This window comes from Sardina pilchardus, chromosome 1 (genome assembly GCF_963854185.1).
Source record: "Sardina pilchardus chromosome 1, fSarPil1.1, whole genome shotgun sequence".
NCBI lineage: Eukaryota > Metazoa > Chordata > Actinopteri > Clupeiformes > Clupeidae > Sardina > Sardina pilchardus.
Window position 1 is genome coordinate 30,621,638 of NC_084994.1, and position 19,143 is coordinate 30,640,780.

At 41.7% G+C, this 19,143-nt stretch overlaps 1 protein-coding gene across 1 annotated transcript in view; it reads right to left on the bottom strand.

The window, feature by feature from the left end:
* Nucleotides 1–15,027, bottom strand: part of LOC134088012 (protein NLRC5-like) — a 116,538-nt gene extending 101,511 nt beyond the window's left edge. Inside the window, exons 1-5 of the mRNA XM_062541900.1 lie at nt 14,897–15,027; nt 4,319–4,411; nt 3,999–4,154; nt 2,479–2,537; nt 645–809 (exon numbers count right to left, since the gene is read on the bottom strand). Coding sequence (XP_062397884.1) covers nt 645–809; nt 2,479–2,537; nt 3,999–4,153 — 379 coding nt within the window. The 5' untranslated portion in view covers nt 4,154; nt 4,319–4,411; nt 14,897–15,027. The remainder of the gene's footprint in view (nt 1–644; nt 810–2,478; nt 2,538–3,998; nt 4,155–4,318; nt 4,412–14,896) is intronic.
* Between the last annotated feature and the right edge of the window lie 4,116 nt (nt 15,028–19,143).

Sequence of the window (19,143 nt, forward strand, 5' to 3'; positions counted from 1 at the left end):
GAATAAAACAACAGATTAACATTGTGAATTTGAGACATAAAAGAGAGACTGATTTGGTTAGTGAGGTTGCCAAATTGGCAACATTCCCCATTCTGATTGTTACAGTTGGGAGATTATTTTAAGTATGCATTGTGAGCAAATCACTTAGTACATATTCATTTATAATGAATACTTCTTATAATACTAACAGGCATGTCCAAAAACAAAATTCTATCAAATGTGCAACCTAAACATGCACATGGTCCCTTACACAGACTATAGCAACAGCATAGTGAGTCTACAGGGACGCATGTCAGGAAGAGAATTGCATTGGCCAAAAGAAAGGAAAATGTGTCTTGCACATTAGGACAGAAGGATGAAGCAGAAGTAAATATTGTTTATGATTAAAACCACGATTAATCTGACTCAATAAAATTAAGAAATCGGCCTTGAATATCACCAAATTATTTTTTATTAGCTATCTATCGAGGAGTAATGGCATGGCACACGAGAAAAGATATATGAATGGTAGTGAATAAACAATCAGTAAATCATAAACTTTGTGTGTGTGTGTGTGTGTGTGTGTGTGTGTGTGTGTGTGTGTGTGTGTTGCTATTAATGTGCTATTGATCTCGAATGTGAAATGGTTAATAATGGCTCATTACCAGTCCGTTGCTGTGGCATGGCCCCTGGTGCAACCGTGATGTTGCCAATGATGGTACAACCAGTAAAGGCCGGGGCGTTCACCATCCCTCCAGAGTGAGCGGCAACATTCATGTTGATATCTCCACTCCCACCAGCCAGACCTGGGGAAAATGGCTGGTTTTCCACTGAGAGAGAGAGAGAGAGAGAGAGAGAGAGAGAGAGAGAGCAGTTTTCTCCACCCGCTTACTCCATGGGATTTCATAATTGTCCCTACAAAATATGCTCAAACTTATTGAGAGCTTCATTAGATCCTCAAATGCATTATATTGAAGAAAGTTAAAGTGTGTTGCACCCATAGTCAGGACATTAGCATGCACCCATAACCAAGACATTAGAGGAATAGTTCGGAATTTTGGACATAGGACCTCGTTTCCAAATTAGCCGGGAATTAATTTAATCGAGTCAGTACCTTTCCGGAAATGTTAGTAAAGTGTTGTTGAAGCGTTGCGCTGCTGCCGCCGCGACATTTCCGGAAGGTACTGACTCGATTAAATTCATTCTGGACTCTCTATCCGACCACATAAAGACGTGGGGATACTTCGGTTTGGCTTTAGGGACCCTCTACTCACTACCACGTAAGTGTAGTGTTGTTTGGAACAGTAGAAGAGGTATAAAAATAGCGTTTTGTAGTGGCGAAAGGACCTGCCCCGGTCACTTCCAGGCTAACGAGTTTTGGCTAAAAACGGTGAACTCGAACTTTCTCAAAATACATCCGAATGACATGATTTTGGTGTCAACTCAACGTATGTACTCCCAATAGTCCGAAAAATTGATCTAAAGTGCATTTCACTCCGGATTATCCCTTTAAGTTGCAGCGGTCATCTGGTGCTAAGCTGGTGCTGAGCTAACACAATTCACTGGTAACATCCAGCCTGCCACTAACAGTCTTAAAGAGACCCTATGCAACTTTCTGCAGGAGACAATCGCTCTTTGTTTACATCTGGAAGTCTGAGACGAAGAACCACGCTTGCAATTTATATATTTAAATATAGCCTATACATGTATAAATATACACGCTAAAGCTGTCGGGGAAGCTCTGCAGAGAAAATGCAAGCATAAAACGAGCGAAAACGAACAACGAAACCGCCAATCCTGCATAGTTCCTCTTTAACCCACTCCTCAGAACACTCGAAACAAATAAATTATAACATCAGACTATCGATGCACATGTCTGTGCTGATAGAATAATGTTAGAAATAAAACCCTGCATCACATTGCAATAGCCTATACTTTGCTCCCTGTATGACAGTAACGGATTGATATTATCCAGGCTACAGAGGAAGCTGGTTTCATGATCATACAAGTTTATTTACCTGCCTCTCCATCTAATTCCACTCTGCCAGGCTACAACATACATAACGTCACCGGTACGTGTAGCACAGTCTCAATCGAAAGTTATCAGAAGCAGTGTGCATGTGCCACTTTTGCATAGATGTTTTTAGTTACATGAAAAACTTCAAAATGTCAAGGTATAGCATACTGCCTAAAAGTGTGTGAAAGGCCCCCGGACCTCTGAGTGTTAAGGACGGGATGAAATGCACTGAAAACTGTCTCTACCAACCTTTATCACCCCAGATAAGTTGGAAATGAGGTCCTATGTCCAAAATTCCGAACTGTATTCCTTTAAGTCCCAAGCCCTGATTTCAGAAATGTCTAGAACAGCTTCTTACTTCTAACATGTGGGTTTTAACGGATTAGCATACAGTACATTTACAAATAATGTTTTGAACCATTTTTTCATTTGAAATAGTTACATTCAAACATTTTTCCCTTTACAAAACTATGTTATCTTACCAGGCATCATCTTGTTTGTTTGTTCATCTTGCCCAGCTAGCTGCTTTACATCATCCAACCTGTTAATCAAATCATGTTTAGGATTAAATATGTACATCATCAGCACTGTGTGATGTGCATTTGTGTGGCATATTAGTGGAAAATCATAAAACCATGTAATTTAACATTATTTATTATAAACCATGAAAATATAATTGTTGTGTCTTAGTAGGCTACAAGCAAAGATCCTTAAATACCAACCGTCTCTGCTACAAGCGATCCACCCATTCTACATTTTACTGGATAAACACTCTCTGTTGGCTTGCTATATATATATATCTTTCACACGCTCGTAGGCTAATTAAATTGTGTTTACAATTATAAAGCATTATAGTGTGCAGCCAACATCAGCCCAATCAACTTTGGGTTGATTTCATGAATGTCTTTCCAAAGTGTTTGTAGCTCTTATTCAGATAACACCACTGACACTTTTCTGATGGTCAGCCAGAAGAGTGGAGATAATATTGGCTAATATGTTGCTGAAGTTCACTAAGAGAGCTAAGAAATGAAGGATACACATGTGTTGTACTGTGTGTGAGGGAGGGTGAGAGAGAGTCTGGATGAAAGGTTGCACTGTTAAAGGTAAAGGTAAATATCGATTGTTTTGCTCGAGGGGAGGTGGAAAATGAGCTTATTCCCAAAAATGGCGGAATATTTAAGCCATTAAAATCAATTTCCAAAAGATGATTTTGTAATCCCTCTTTTTAGTCAACTTTAGCATGGGTGCCAACAATTTCAACCATGACTGTATGTGTGTGAGGGAGGGTAGAGAGAGTCTGGATGAAAGGTTGCACTGTTGTTTAAGTCCAGAAGCTTCCAGTGGCAATTGTAGCCTTTGTATTAGAGGAGGCTAAATTGATCATGTTGGATTATCCCATGAATTAAAAAGGGCTGGTAGGATATTTGTTACATGAGCAGCTGTATAAGGAAACATCGTCATGGCTACTCAATGATTGCCTGTGTGGACAATTTGCAGGTCAGGTCGAGTTTGGGTCGATGTTTGATGGATATTTTGTTGGGTAAGGCGGGCCAGAATCAGACATGACACACTCGTAGACCTGATAGCTACAGTACAGAGGTTCTGAATCATTTAAGTCTTCAGCAGAAACTTTACCTGGAACACACTCAACATGTGTTCTATTTCAAGAGAAACGCATGGGAACACAATGTGGTCAGTGCTTCTTTTCATCACTTAAACAAATGATCCGTAGTGCTGATGAAATCTAAGGCTGTTTTATGTCAGATGTGAACATCTCTAAATATGAAACCTATTGCATATTAAATGTTATATCATATCTCACTTGGGATCAGGCTGTGGCGATTCACTGCTGAGATGTAAAGGCTGTCCCATGGACTGGTCACTCTTCATAGACACACAGCTGGGCACTGGAGACACTGGTCTGTGTGTATGTGGTCTGGTTGACCATCATCAAAGATTTTATTGTCTCTGTGTGTGTTAGTGTGGACTTTGGTGTACTCACCCAGCACTGTGTAGCACTTGTCCTTTGCTGACCCCCTGATGTCCATCAGTAACGGACTCCTCATCCTTCAGGGACTCGTGGCTGGACACGGCACATGCTGCTCTGGCCGTCTGATTTCCACTGACAGCATCCTCACCCTCTTGAGGGAGATCCATCCTAATCAATAATCAACCAATCAATCAATCAATCAACATAATATTTAAAGGCAGAAAAGAGAGAAAGAAAAAGCAAAAGACAGGAAGGCATAATGGCATTTGTGTATCTAGGAAGAGTTGGTGAGCAAAATATGTCTGATGAAAGGTTCCTCATGAAGTGCTCACTTTTATTAGCTGTGCAGACCAATCAGATCTGTGGGTCCATTTCTTCTCCACCAATAACATAAGTCTTAGCTCTTCACAGACGTAGGGGAATCACTGGAATGACAAGAAAGAGGAAGTACAGAGGAACATGAACACAGACCTCTGAAGTTCACCTACAGAAAAGTTGGCATCTTTAAAAATGTTTCCCATGGGAAAACAACATGGAGGTTTTGAATTGTTGCACCTGTTAAGGGGGGGTTCACATTGTACACAGAATGTGCCGCGCTGCGCTAGGTTGCTCTTGGTTGAGGTAATGTCCCAAAGATTTGTGTTGCCGCTGTGCTCAAGACCTACTGTATGATTTACAGTGTGCTGTGGTAAAAGTTCAAATATGGTGCAATTTTGACGGTGGCACGCGCAAGAGCAGCTAAGCGGCAAAATGGCACTTGCGCTGCACTTTGTTCAGCTCTGTGGCAGGCCAGTTCTTGACAATAATGGGTTTCATAGCGCAGTAATGCGCATACAGTACAATATGTGAACCCCCCTTTAAACTCTCACGGTGCGGGGACGAATAAGTCTGAAAGGCAGACGTTTTGCTCAACACACTTTTGTCCTCTGCCTTCAAGTAGCTCCTGTGATCTTTGGTACTTCAAGATGGCAAACTCATATTTTTGCTACCCCAGCGCTAACTTGCAATCCAATTTCCCATTGGTAGCTTCAATCAACATCTGGATCTCCTTATACTGTATGGGCAAAGATGGCAGCATTGGCTCATTTTTGTAGGTGAACTTCAGAGGTCTACTTAACTCCTTCACCACCTCTTCCGCCACTACCTCCATTTCCACCGTAGGATTTACATGATAGTCTGTGTGATGATAAATGCTTGCTGGTAAATCAGTGGCAAATCTATCATTGCTTTACATGTTTTAATATTTACATTATCAACATGGGTGTATGCCATATGCCACTGTATGGGTATATAAGATGATGCCATACATGCAAGATGCTCTATGCCAATATGTGGAAACTAGTTTGCATAATTCCAATGCTTCAGAAACTGTGACGGTCCCTCTCCTCCCTTTTTTCTGGGTGTGCCAAACAGCCAAGAAAAACCAACACAAGTCTATTGGGAATTTGATCTCTTCACATAGACATTTCAATTGAGTAACTCCTGAGCAACTATAGCCTGCTTAGTTTAAATAATGCAAAGTTCAACCTGTTCAATTCAATTCGGCATTACATTAACTGAGGGTAGAATAATTAAAATGCACTGAAAGCTTCAAACCTTTGAGTAGAAGAGGGGACATGAAACTATAGCTGTCAGAGCTACGTGACAACATGCACAGTGTGCACAAAATGAGTCATAGAACCACAATCTAACTGTGTGTGTGTGTGTGTGTGTGTGTGTGTGTGTGTGTGTGTGTGTGTGTGTGTGTGTGTGTGTGTGTTGAGAGTACAAAAACATCACTGTCTGCTTATTGTAAAACTAACTAGAAAAGCACTCAGAGAGCGCAAACCTCCACCAAGCGAACAGATACTGATACTGTAACGCAGTGATACGGATCACTCCCAAAATGTAATCGTTTCTTCTTTGGGTCATTTCTGACCATCTCTGAAAATTCCATTTGAAATCCATCCATAACTTGTTGAGTTATCTTGCAAACAAACAGACAGACAGACAAACAAACAAACAAACTCCGGTGAAAACATAACCTCCTTGGCGGAGGTACTAAAGCCACACACACATTATCTGTGAGAGCTCAGTGGAGGTGGACATTGTGCCTCTCAGCAGGTGCTCTGTAGGGCTGTTCTGTTCATAGCCGTGTGCTGCTGTGGCAAAGGGGGAAGTGCTGCAGAGAGGAGAGGCCAGCGGGGTGCTGACAAACACACTAGACACGGAGTCAACACAGGAACACAACACAGACCTCTACATCTTGGAGCATCTCTGTCATCTACCTTCATCCAACAGGGCTTTGCACATGAATGTTTTCTGAAGATAATAAGAAATGAAAGATTTATCATCTTTTCCCACCATGTACATCTACTGTATGCTGATCTTTGAACCAAAGTCAGAGCAGCAAACAGCACATTGATTATTCTTTACTTCCAAGATGCATTAAACATGTTGGATAATGACGAGAACATAGTGGTAAGTGCACATAATGGTAACAAGCAGTCAGCTGTGTGGCCTTAAAGGTACAGTATACTATGCAACGTTTTTCAGTTAATCAATTCGTTCCGATGATTAAATGAGTCATTACCGGTCGAGCAGTGTTTTTTTGGCCGCTAGTGGTCTGTAGCGGTAGAACCACACTTGCAACTTTAGGAGACCTCGGGCACGCACCCATGCTCTACTCCAGGAAGTGTCATGTAAAGTCTCATGAAAAGGCACGGCAGACTGACCGATTGAGGAGTTTTGTAAAATATACACGCTAAAGCTGTAGGGGAAGCTCTGCAGAGAAATATGCAAGCATAAAACGAGCGAAACCGGCGATGAAATCGCCAATCCTGCATAGTATGCCTTTAACATGCTGAAGTGTGATGAGCAGAAGGGTCATAAGAGGTTGGGCTACAGATGCTCCTGTTGTTGTAGTTGTACAGTATGAGCCTGTGGAGGCTATATGACAGTAAACAGTTCTGGGACCCCCAAAATGCTAGGCGCAGGGGAAATTGATAAGTCTCTATTTGAAATACAGTACATTAGATTCATTGAATATACAGTAGCACTGTGAACATGCCGACTCATCTGCTCTGATTTAAAGCAACACTAAAGCACTTCTCCTCTGTCGCACGCACGCTATTTGCTTATCCAACAAATAACAATGTCCACAGACAAGGTAGAGTATGTTTTTATGAAAGTATGATGTATTGCGACACCAAAGCAAGTCAAATTTGTAGTTTATTATGTCTCGTTCCACCAAACTACAGATACACCACCTGATCTGGTGAACTTACATAGTGCGGTTATAGCCGATAGAGGGCTGCGAAGTGAATGCAGAAGTGCCGTTCACCCTGTTACCAGTTGATGAACCACTGAAATGATTTTTTTTAAGGTACAAATAACTTATTTGAACTTAATTTAACTTATTTGTGAATTGGGCTACACCCATTTTGGTGCTCTTTAGAAAGGACCAGGGTGTTGGTTTTGTGAGTCTCTGATGGTATGCAAGTTTTTTCAAACCTTTTCATAAATTTAAGAAATGATTGACACTATTTTCACAAGCACATTACAATACAGCTTATAAAAACCAACACAAGTCTAGTGGGAGTTTGATCTCTCCACATAGACAAAATCATTAGTACTGTTATGTAGCTCCTGGGCAGCTATAAGGCTATAATAGGGTAACCTTCAGAGTATGCTATCATTTGGTTGTAGTAACGATCCCCTAACCATTGAAAAATTAACTGAGGGGGGATCTTTGAAGAATACTACGATTCGGTTGCAATGAGTCTTGCCTTTTTTGCCTCCTAGTGAGGGGCCTGCCACTATTGATTCTGCTGATGGCTTTCTGTGGTGGTTTGTTTGCTTATGTGTTGTCTTTTGGTGATATGTTCAATACAATACAATACAATACAATACATCTTGTTGAGCACATCTGTTTGGAACTTATTTGCTGAAGACATTTTTGTGATGTTTATAGGCATTTTATTTAAAGGTAGGTTATGGAATTCACTTTTTTGGTCATTTTTGCAAAATCGCTGGAAATGCTATGTTTGTGTGGGGCTATTTTGTTTGAATCTCTAATCGTCCTCGTCAAAAAAGGTTATTAAAGATAGGCACGTTGCTACGGAGCCCGAGAGGGCTCACGGCAATATATTTTGGGGAAGGACGAAAACGTGCGCTCACTTTGCAAAATCGAGCTCTCATTTTATTAAATCGTGCACTCGTTCAAGTAGAGCGTGCTCTCGTTTCATTACATCATGCGCCCGTTTTCCTTAAACGTGCACTCACAGTACTACATCGTGGTCTCGCTAATCTAAAATGTGCACTCGTTTTAGTTTTTCTTAAAATGGGCGCACGATTAGATAAAAACGTGAGCATGATTTGTATAAAACGTGCATTCGTTTTCATTAAATCATGCCCTCGTTTGATAAAATCGAGCACATGAATTACAAAATCGTGCTCTCATTTTATTAAATCGAGCTCTCAATTAAAGCAAATCGAGAGCTCGTTCTTTAAAAAACGTGCCCATGATTTATAGCTTATAATGTGTGTAAGTTAGAACATGGTGAGCACTATCCAATTTGCTGTTACAGTTGTGACAAGTAGGCCTTGGGGCAGTTTGAGGCATTGTGAAAGACATAGGGTTTACCATGGGTTAGGTATGTCACACAAAGAAATACTGGCAACTTTAGTAACTCAGCATGGTTGTAAGTGCAAGTAGAACGTCTTGCGGGTGAGAGAAGAGCTGTGCGCATCATTCTTAGTGAACTCGACCCTGAAGGATCCCAGTGCCGCCGCCGGCGACGCCCGAGAAGAAGACAGGCTACTTCTCGGACCCAGTTTCGTATGGCACATAGACTCATAGGATACATTGAGCCCATATGGAATCTGCTAACGGGTGCATAGACGGCTTCAGCAGGAACATGATGTGGCTCAGAGCTGCATTTACAAATTTTACCGGGAGAAGTAGTGCAAATCAAAGAATAGAGAGTTGGTGGAATGTAATGAGGAAAGAGGACATTAAGGATTACATCCAGATGTTTGGCGAACTTAAAGACGAGGGTTTATTCGCTGGTGACTTTCTAGACAAGGCACTCATCCAGCTGTGTTTCAGAGCGTTCGCATTCTGCGCATACAAAAACTCACTATTAGCGCTACATCGAAACTGGGTCCGAGAAGCCTGTCTTCTTCTCAGGCGTCGCCGGCGGCGACACTGGAATCCTTAAGGGTCGTGTTCACTAAGAATGATGCGCACAGCTCTCTTCTCACCCGCAAGCCATTCTCTAGACATTTTTGTGCATCCAATGATACATATGAAACTTCCCGGGACCTTGGAGTTGGCCCAAAATAAAATCAATAACGGGACCTAAGTCATCATAGCCACGGCAGCGAAGACCGCTTGTTCGCAACATTTACAACCAGGTTGCCAGTAGGCTATTTCTTTGTGTGACATACTGTACATAACCCACGTAAATCCTTAGTAGATCCATGTTTTTCACAATGCCTCAAACTGACCCAAGGCCTACTTGTCACAACTGTAACAGCAAATTGGATAGTGCTCATCATGTTCTAACTTATGCACGTTATAAGCTATAAATCATGGGCACGTTTTTTTTAAAGAACGAGCTCTCGATTTGTTTTAATTGAGAGCTCGATTTTGTAATTCGAGGGCTCGATTTTCTAAAACGAGGGCATGATTTAATGAAAACGAATGCACGTTTTATACAAATCATGCTCACGTTTTTATCTAATCGTGCGCCCATTTTAAGAAAAACTAAAACGAGTGCACATTTTAGATTAGCGAGACCACGATGTAGTACTGTGAGTGCACGTTTAAGGAAAACGGGCGCATGATGTAATGAAACAAGAGCACGCTCTACTTAAACGAGTGCACGATTTAATAAAATGAGAGCTCGATTTTGCAAAGTGAGCGCACGTTTTCGTCCTTCCCCAAAATATATTGCCGTGAGCCCTCTCGGGCTCCGTACGTTGCAGCACTGTTGTCAGGAGAAGCAGCTCGCCTCTGGCCCGACTATATCAGATTCACTGATTTGATTGGTCCCGCAAATGCAAGCGGTAGAAATAATGTGCATCATTGGTCATTGCCAGAGTCTTTTGCAGATACATTTCAATTTGGGCTCTCGCAAGAACTCTGGAATTGCAGGGTCTCAATTTTGATGGTTTTGCTATCAAAGCATTTCTGGGATGCTGAGTCCATATTTGGGTTGAATTACTGTAAGAGGTTGGGGTCAAATTTATATTGTATTGGTCAAGGTGATGGTATTAAGCCCAAAAATGCAACAATAAACAAATTATAGCAAATAACAATGATATCCTCGAGTATTAAGGGAAAGGTCATTCAACCACCTACACATATGCTTTTTAAAAGTCTGCAACTTTGTACGCACATGAACAATAGTTAAAGGAACCGTATGTAGGATTTTGGTTAAAACTGGTATTGCAATCAAAATTATCTTTCAAAATACTGTAAAGCGGTGTATACTAACTAGTGCGGATGCCGAAAACTACTGACTTTGTGATTAGTAGATAGGTGGAGGGTGGTGCATCAGGCCAAAACACAACATGTAAACATCAACATCAGCTGCACTTTTTTAAATGACAATATCCTGGCCGGACAACTCTTGTCAGTATCTGAAATGAGTATGATTATTTGAAGGCAGATGTTATTTGCACCCATGGTGCAAATTATGAACATTACCATTTACACCCGGGGTGTCTATAATGGCAGATGCTATTTGCACCCGGTATTTGTGAATAGCGATCACTGTTACACTGTTATTCATGCAAAGGGCAAATAGCCATTGTTGCTATTTACATCCAGGTGTCCATAGTCAAAAATGTTAGGTCCATTTCTTTTGTTGTATACGTCACAGGGTGTAAATAGCTCAGCTAAATGGCCAAAGCTATTTGCACCAGAGACTCCGATACTATTTACACCCGGGTGCAAATAATCAACAATACTAATTACACCCGGGTGCAAATAATCAACATTACTGTTTACACCGGGTGTGTCTAATCAACAATGCTATTTACACCCTATGTCTAACATCCATGTACACTGTCAATAGGCCTGTAAGCTATTTACCAGCTCTACAGTTTTTAGCTGTTTCGCCATGTCTGGGTAACTTACAATATATGGAAGTGATTATACAAATATTAGGCTGATGAGTGGTCATGTGGTAGCTTGAAGAACTCAATAGCAATCACACAGATGCATCACACACTCCCACCTATAGCATTCACACAGATACATTATATCACACAGCATCACACACTCCCACCTATAGCATTCACACAGATACATTATATCACACAGATGCATCACACACACTCCCACCTATAGCATTCACACAGATACATTATATCACACAGATGCATCACACACTCCCACTTATAGCATTCACACAGATACATTATATCACACAGATGCATCACACACACTCCTACCTATAGCATTCACACAGATACATTATATCACACAGATGCATCACACACACACACACACACTCCTACCTATAGCATTCACACACTCTTGTCAAAGGAGAAACACACTCACATTAAAATGATAACCATCATTATAAAAATACCGACTTGTTTTCTTTGACAAGGTCATGACAATAATTGAGACCAGACAAGAGAGTTACTAAACACAAGTATCCCAACATAACTGCAAATCTCGGCTAAAGACTGTTCTCAAAAGTATACATCTTAATGATGCACATGTCAGGTTTTAGAAGGTGATGTAGCGTTATGCATAGAACCCCTAAAGGAGATGTTTTAAACATATTTTGACAGATGATGTCACACGATGTCATCATCATGACAGTGTCATGATGTCAGGGTCATACAGTAGGTACAAGAGGGTTTATTTCACTCCATGCATGCGTTACATCTGTGTTCAGGGGAGGTTTCTGATGCCTGCTGGTAAATCAGTGGCAAATCTATCATTGCTTTACATGTTTTTTCCATCATCAAAACAAGTGTATACATGGTGATGCCATGCATGCACGTTGCTCTATCTATACACATCTCGCCAATATGTGGAAAACTCCTTGTTGCATTGCATCTACCATGTTCATTATGTTAAGAGGCATTTGTTACTTCAGATGTCAAGTTGTATAAATATATGAATATTTCCCTTAAAAACAAGCATGAAAATAAGCATACTTTTTACACACTATGTTTGTGTGCCACCCTTTTCTGAGCCTGTACCCCAACCTCTCCATTAATAGTAATTAGCATGACAATTCTCAGAACTTCACAAGCCTTAATAGATGAAATGAACTCCAATAAAGCACAGCATCCTACTGAATATAGATGTTAAAGCCACAGACACATACACAAACACACGCACACAAAATTGTATAGCGCTTCTAATCTGCCATCAAACAGATCCCAAAGCACCTCTCACTTCAGAACTTTTACTGACATGGCCACATGCACACTCCCATTCATGTGTTTAGATACAAGTTTAGCTGAAGCATTCTGGAATGTCATTTCATTTGTTTCTGACTCATCAGTGTGAACTACAGCTGCAGAAGCTTTCTGGACCCTGGACAGACCCATGACCCATGAGCACCCTCTAAGTCCAGTTTGCCTAGAGCCCCCAAATTCCTTGAAACGGGCCTGGTGCAGCACTTGACGAGTCGTCACACGTTTCCTGGATCACCCCCTCCCTTCCTCTAAACGCTCCCTCTGAGAATCACTGCTGTCTACAGAATTCCACGGATTACACAATGTCTTGCCCCGAGCCAACAGCAGGCAAGTGTAAGACCATCCTCTTCATTCCACCGCACAGGAACTTCTCAGTCTCAACACAGCAAAAACATAATTATGTGATCATGGCTTTATGGTGTCATTTGGTGTGTTAAGGGCCGTTCACACCAAGAATGATAACTAACTTTAATGATAACTATAACCATAACGATAAAAGCATCCACACTGGCCAACGATAAGAAAAGTCTCTCCTCGTGTTACAGTTTTTTCCAATCGTTTACACACAATTTTGAAAACGGGGCTCTTTTTGTCTAAACACATCACACAATTAACCAAACACAACACCCAATCAGCAGAACATAACAGATTGCTAGCAAAATGAAATATTTCTGTCAAAACAATAAACACATTGATAAAACCTTATACTGTTCTCATATCACTAACACATTCTTCGAATGATTCCACACTGTCGCTATCTTATACACACCAACACAATAAATTCAAAACACATCTGTAAAAACCCTCCTCCAATATATGGATCTTATTCAGACATATTGTTTGAGAGCATTAGGATCATTTAGATGACAAAAATATTTTGATGAACCCTCATCAAGTAATGCACAAAACTGATGCTGCAGACAATATTTCTTTCTTTCACTGTACCATATGTTCAGTTACAGTGACAAGTCAATCAACAGAAAATGGCAAAATTATAGTTCTTACTACTGTAAAGTGTAGAAAAATAAAAAATTGTACACAAATAAAAAGTACTGTACACTTACAGTCACTGAAGAAAAACTAAAGCAACAATACAAACAAGTAACAACAATACGTAATACTCTAATCATCTCTCCGTCTAGCTGGATCAAGCCATTAGAGTTCATCCACATCACAGGCTATGGGTGCCTCTCATTTGGGCTTTTATACATCCTCCCTCGCTCCTCGGGCCTTGATCCTCACTGATCGACATAAAGAATAACGGGGCAAAAACAATGGGATAGTCTATCCAGTGTTAGTTATAGATCAATGGGAACGCCCCTCGAGGATCGGGCATAACACACCTGAGTGCTGCGTTTTCAATTTTGCACATGCGTGCTTACACACCTGGTGGATGTGATTATTCAATGTGTTCATTAGTGTGGCCATTGGCAAGCCAGGGCTTTGTAATGAGAAGGAAGTACCTAACAATCTTTATCTGTGTCTAAGGTGTTAAAATGTGTTTTATGTTTTGACATTCACTGTGTGTAATGTTTTGCAAAAAGTGTGAAGCTGAATTTGTGCTTAATGTTGTACTGCTCTGCGCAGGTGTTTTGCTTTTTAAGTGTTAAGTATTGTTAACTGTTTGATAACCTTAATTTTAGTGTGTATACGATTGGAAAAAACTGTAATGAATGTGATGGCTAAAATATAATGGGTTCTGATTGGCTGTTAGCTTTTCATCATTCTCAAAAACGCTCTGAAAGTGATCCTCAATGAATTCATGTTTCATGGTCGTTATCGTTATCGTTTATGTGTGAACTTTTAGAATAGTTTTCTATCCCTGTGCGGCTGCTGCGCGGCAGACGTCTCTAGTGGGCTTTGCTCCGTTAAAAACGACGGAGTTCTAATTTGTTTATTGTCGCGGCGCGCCGCGTGCGTGTCCGATGGGCGTCGGCCTTTATGCACTTGGACTACAAATGTCTACTCATGAGACCTTGGTATTAATGTTCATGATCCATTATAAAAAATGCATAAAGAATGATATTTCTGTCATATATCATGTAATGATCTATTGCGGCAATGAGAATTTCTGAAGGACTTAGTCTTGAAAAAACATGAATAAATATGTATTAATAAAAAGCCAAATATTTAGACTAATATTTACAACATCTTTACACTATAAATCAAATGTATTGAAAGGAAATTTGCTCAGAGACGTCTTTTGAGAAGTTCTATGTCAGAAATCTTTCAGTTAATAGTTTTGTGAGAATCACCCTCATACACATATAGGCTACACATACACAGACACACACACACACACACACACACACACACACACACACACACACACACACACACAAATACACATACACCCACTAAGCACACACATACACACTGGCTCTATCAATCACACATACAGTGCACCAATACATATGTGTCTCTCTCTCTCACATTCACACACAAACAAATGCATGTTACTGCATTTACAATGCACTTACCTGTATAAAAATGCACAACGGAATCTCCAAAGTCAAGTGTCTGTCCCTCTTCTTCTTTCCCTCTTCTTTGGTTTGCACAATCTCTCTCTCTCAATCTAACAGGTTCACTCTCACACCTCTTTTATTTAAGCCTTCTTGTTTTCTTTCTCTCTCTCTTTCCCTTGAGGAGCTGGTCGTCAGCCAATCAGATCAGATGACAGAAAATTCCAGAATATTATAAACGTGTGCAGACAGATACAGATATCCAGCGTCAGGCAGTTGTAGTCTCTGCCTGTGTGTGTGTGTGTGTGTGTGTGTGTGTGTGTGTGTGTGTGTGTGTGTGTGTGTGTGTGTGTGTGTGTGTGTGTCTGTGTGTATGTTTGTGTGTGTCTGTGTGTTCGTGCGAGCATGAGTGTAGTCCACCTGGACACAATATCTGCTCATATAAACACACACACACACACACACACACACACACACACACACACACACACACACACACACACACACACACACACACACACACACATAAATGCATGTAACAAATGTGTAAAAATGCACAACGGAACCTTCAACAAGTCAAGTGTCTATCTCTTCCCTCTTCTTTGGTTTGCACAATCTCTCTCTCTCTCGCTCTCTCTCCCTGAATGTAGTTGTGTGGGGTGAGGGGGAAGAGCCCTGCGTGTCGGGACAGATTCTCAGGAGCTGGGAGGACACAGAGATACAGGTGTGTGTGTGTATGTGTGTGTGTGATTATGGAGGGAAGCATGCATATAAGGATAGGCAACTATTTGTGTGTGTGTGTGGGGGGGGGTGGGGGGTGGGGGGGGGGGGGAGTGAGAGAGAGGGAGAGAGAGAGAGACATAGAGAGAAAAGCTGATTACTAATGGGTATGGGTAATTTGGGATTTGAAAGTTGAACCAGACACATATTGTATTCCCAAATGGCATCACACAAAAAAAAGAAAAGAAAAAAAAAAAAGATTTACGGTATTATTTTCCAAGTCAATTATGTTCAAGAGTTGTGGCATGGACATTAAGTATTTTTGAAGTGATGAAGTGTTTGTTGTGTCACTATGTTCATCTGGGAATATTAGGGAACGCCCCCATGATGGCTTTTTTTTTTTTGCTGACTGTGAGCGTTTATGTACTTTGCCGTTGGAATGTGTGAAAAACAAGGTTGAAACATATGCTCATTAATATTAAATTAAAATGAAGAATTCAAGATGCCAATCATGATTAGCATGAAAGTTGTAATTGCATTGGATGATCTCCGTCATGAAGTCCATATTCCAGGACAATCTTTCACTTTGTGGTACAAGCACCAAAATTGGCATGAATAATCCCTAGAGAACCTACTTCTTGAGAAAAGCACATTAGCCACTTCAAAATCCAACATGGTGGCCATTTTTCAAGATGGCCGCCATATCAAATGTAAGAAAAACATTTTTGCTATTAAACTTTGATGGCTGGGTGCATTTAAATGATCTAGGCATCAATTTACAAATAAAAATACACAACGAGCATTCATGATTAAATGTTTTTCCCTGCAGCGTATCCTGGAGAGAATGACACACCACGTGACTACTCCGCTGTACGATATTTGGTGCTTTAAGTTTAACTTCATGTAATCACCATCCGTGAACGGTTTTCCACGCTTAATTATCTCTCGGGTTGCAACAGAAGTACTGCAATCGCACTTTTTCTCTCAAGCCGTTTTCAGACAGGTTTTACGCACATTCTGCGAAAATTGCTTGCCGCATTTCTGACGGTAGCGTACATTCAGACATGAAGCATATTATGCGAAATGTAGGATATACTGCCACCTGTTGTTCATATCTAATGTAGAATTTCCGTCAATTGGGCTTTAGTTCGCTGGGCAGATAATGACGCCTAATAAATGCGGCCGCGCTGTCAGCTGTGCATGCCTGACAGCGGAAGAGTGTAGTTTATACATCGGGAGTAGCCTATGGAGGATGCTATATAGCCTTGCTGCATTACCAGCAGCGTGTTAGAGATGGAACTGTTCAGTGACATCGGCCGCTTTAAATGCACGTAATAGGTTACTTCCCTTGATCATCACTGACAAATGTGGATTATTTTCACGATTGCATTCACATAGCAGCTGTGGCGGCAACATTACGCAGGGACAGGTGAGCAGGAGATGATCCCTGCAGCACAGGGGAAAGGTGAGCAGGTGATGCAGCACAGGGGACAGGTGAGCAGGAGATGATCCCTGCAGCACAGGGGACAGGTGAACAGGAGATCAGCACAGGGGACAGGTGAACAGGAGATCAGCACAGGGGACAGGTCAGCAGGAGATGCAGCACAGGGGACAGGTGAACAGGAGATACAGCACAGGGGACAGGTGAGCAGGTGATGCAGTACAGGGGACAGGTGAACAGGCAATGTTTCCTGCAGCACAGGGGACAGGTGAGCAGGTGATGCAGTACAGGGGACAGGTGAACAGGAGATGCAGCACAGTGGACAGGTAGAGATGCAGCACAGTGGACAGGTGAACAGGAGATGCAGCACAGGGTACAGGTGAACAGGAGATGCTTCCTGCAGCACAGGGAACAGGTGAAATGCAGCACAGAGGACAGGTGAGCAGGAGATGCTTCCTGCAGCACAGGGAACAGGTGAAATGCAGCACAGGGGACAGGTGAGCAGGAGATGCAGTACAGGGGGCAGGTGAACAGGAGATGCTTCCTGCAGCACAGGGAACAGGTGAAATGCAGCACAGGGGACAGGTGAGCAGGAGATGCAGCACAGGGGACAGGTGAACAGGAGATGCAGCACAGGGGACAGGTGAACAGGAGATGCAGCACAGGGGACAGGTGAGCAGGAGATGATCACTGCAGCAAAGGGGACAGGTGAGCAGGAGATCAGCACAGGGGACAGGTGAACAGGACAGGTGAGCAGGAGATGCAGCACAGGGGACAGGTGAGCAGGAGATCAGCACAGGGGACAGGTGCACAGGAGACTGTTTGGAACCGTAAGCCCATTTATTGGTCTTTAAGCACATCCCTGTTGTTTGATTGCTTGCTTCCTCTCCCTCCTGCTGTACTGCTGGAAGAAAAATATTTCAGCTGGAATTAATAGGCCTACATCTCTTGTCAGAGGAATGATTTGGGAACAAATCATTATATTTTCTTTATTTTCTGAAACTCTGACACATATGGAGTAACTGTTTTATAAAAGCGTGAAGCTTCATGAGGCTGTAGGGTCCAGTGATAATAAAACAGCTAAAGGGTTTCTGGCACTGGTTTGTGTTGAGCTTAACTACTGTATGCCTCTACTGTTCTAAAATCACTGGCTTGCATGGCTCATCACATCCGACAGTATGAATTCTACATTCTAATGTAGCATTTCCGTCAATTTAGTTTGCTGGGCAGATAATGACGGCTAATAAATGCGGCCGCACTGACAGCTGTGCATGCGAGTGTAGTTTTCACACCGGGAGTAGCCTTGCTGCATTACTGTAGGTTACGAAGGTAACTATGGATCTGTGAGACCTCACTCTGACCGTCACCATCCCTTTTTAGACCGTAGTGACGGTCAGAGTGAGGTCGAAACAGATCTGCAGCGTGTTAGAGAGATGTGACCGAAGTTCATATGTGAGTCAAGGCAGATGAGCGAATACTTTTGGCAATATAGTGTATGTAAATGAGTGTGTGCATGTGTGCGCTTTCTTTTGTGAATGGGGCCTGCAGATCTGTGGACTACATAAGAACAAGGCCAAAAATATTACAAAACTAAATAATACAAAATATTGCTCTGTATCAGCAGTAATTGGTAGCCTCTACGTATGGAGGCGTAGGTGCCACCTTTACCCTTAATAATGTGCATAATGGACTGGATTATTGGCCACTGTTGTACATCTTTCTATTGAATTAGGATTATGCATGATACATGCTTATCTTCTAATCCAAATAAAGAATTTAAAATGTATGTCAGTGAGGTCAGAGAGAAAGACAGATGAGTCCATCCTCCATTGGTGTTGTCACCGCCCATAGCACAGTACACTTCATCTGACCACACTGCATATGGGAGTGCATCTCCCCAGGGTCCTACATTCCCACAGTTCAAGTTTGAGTGGGACACAGAGTGGGACTGCACATGGCAGGGGAGCATGTGCCAGTTAAAAACTGGGGAACATACTGTATACCTTGGGGACATACAGTAGGTAAAAGCCCCATACAGACCAGTACAATGCAGTACAATGGACACCATTACGGCCTGCTTGTTTCATCCTCTTCAGTATTTCAA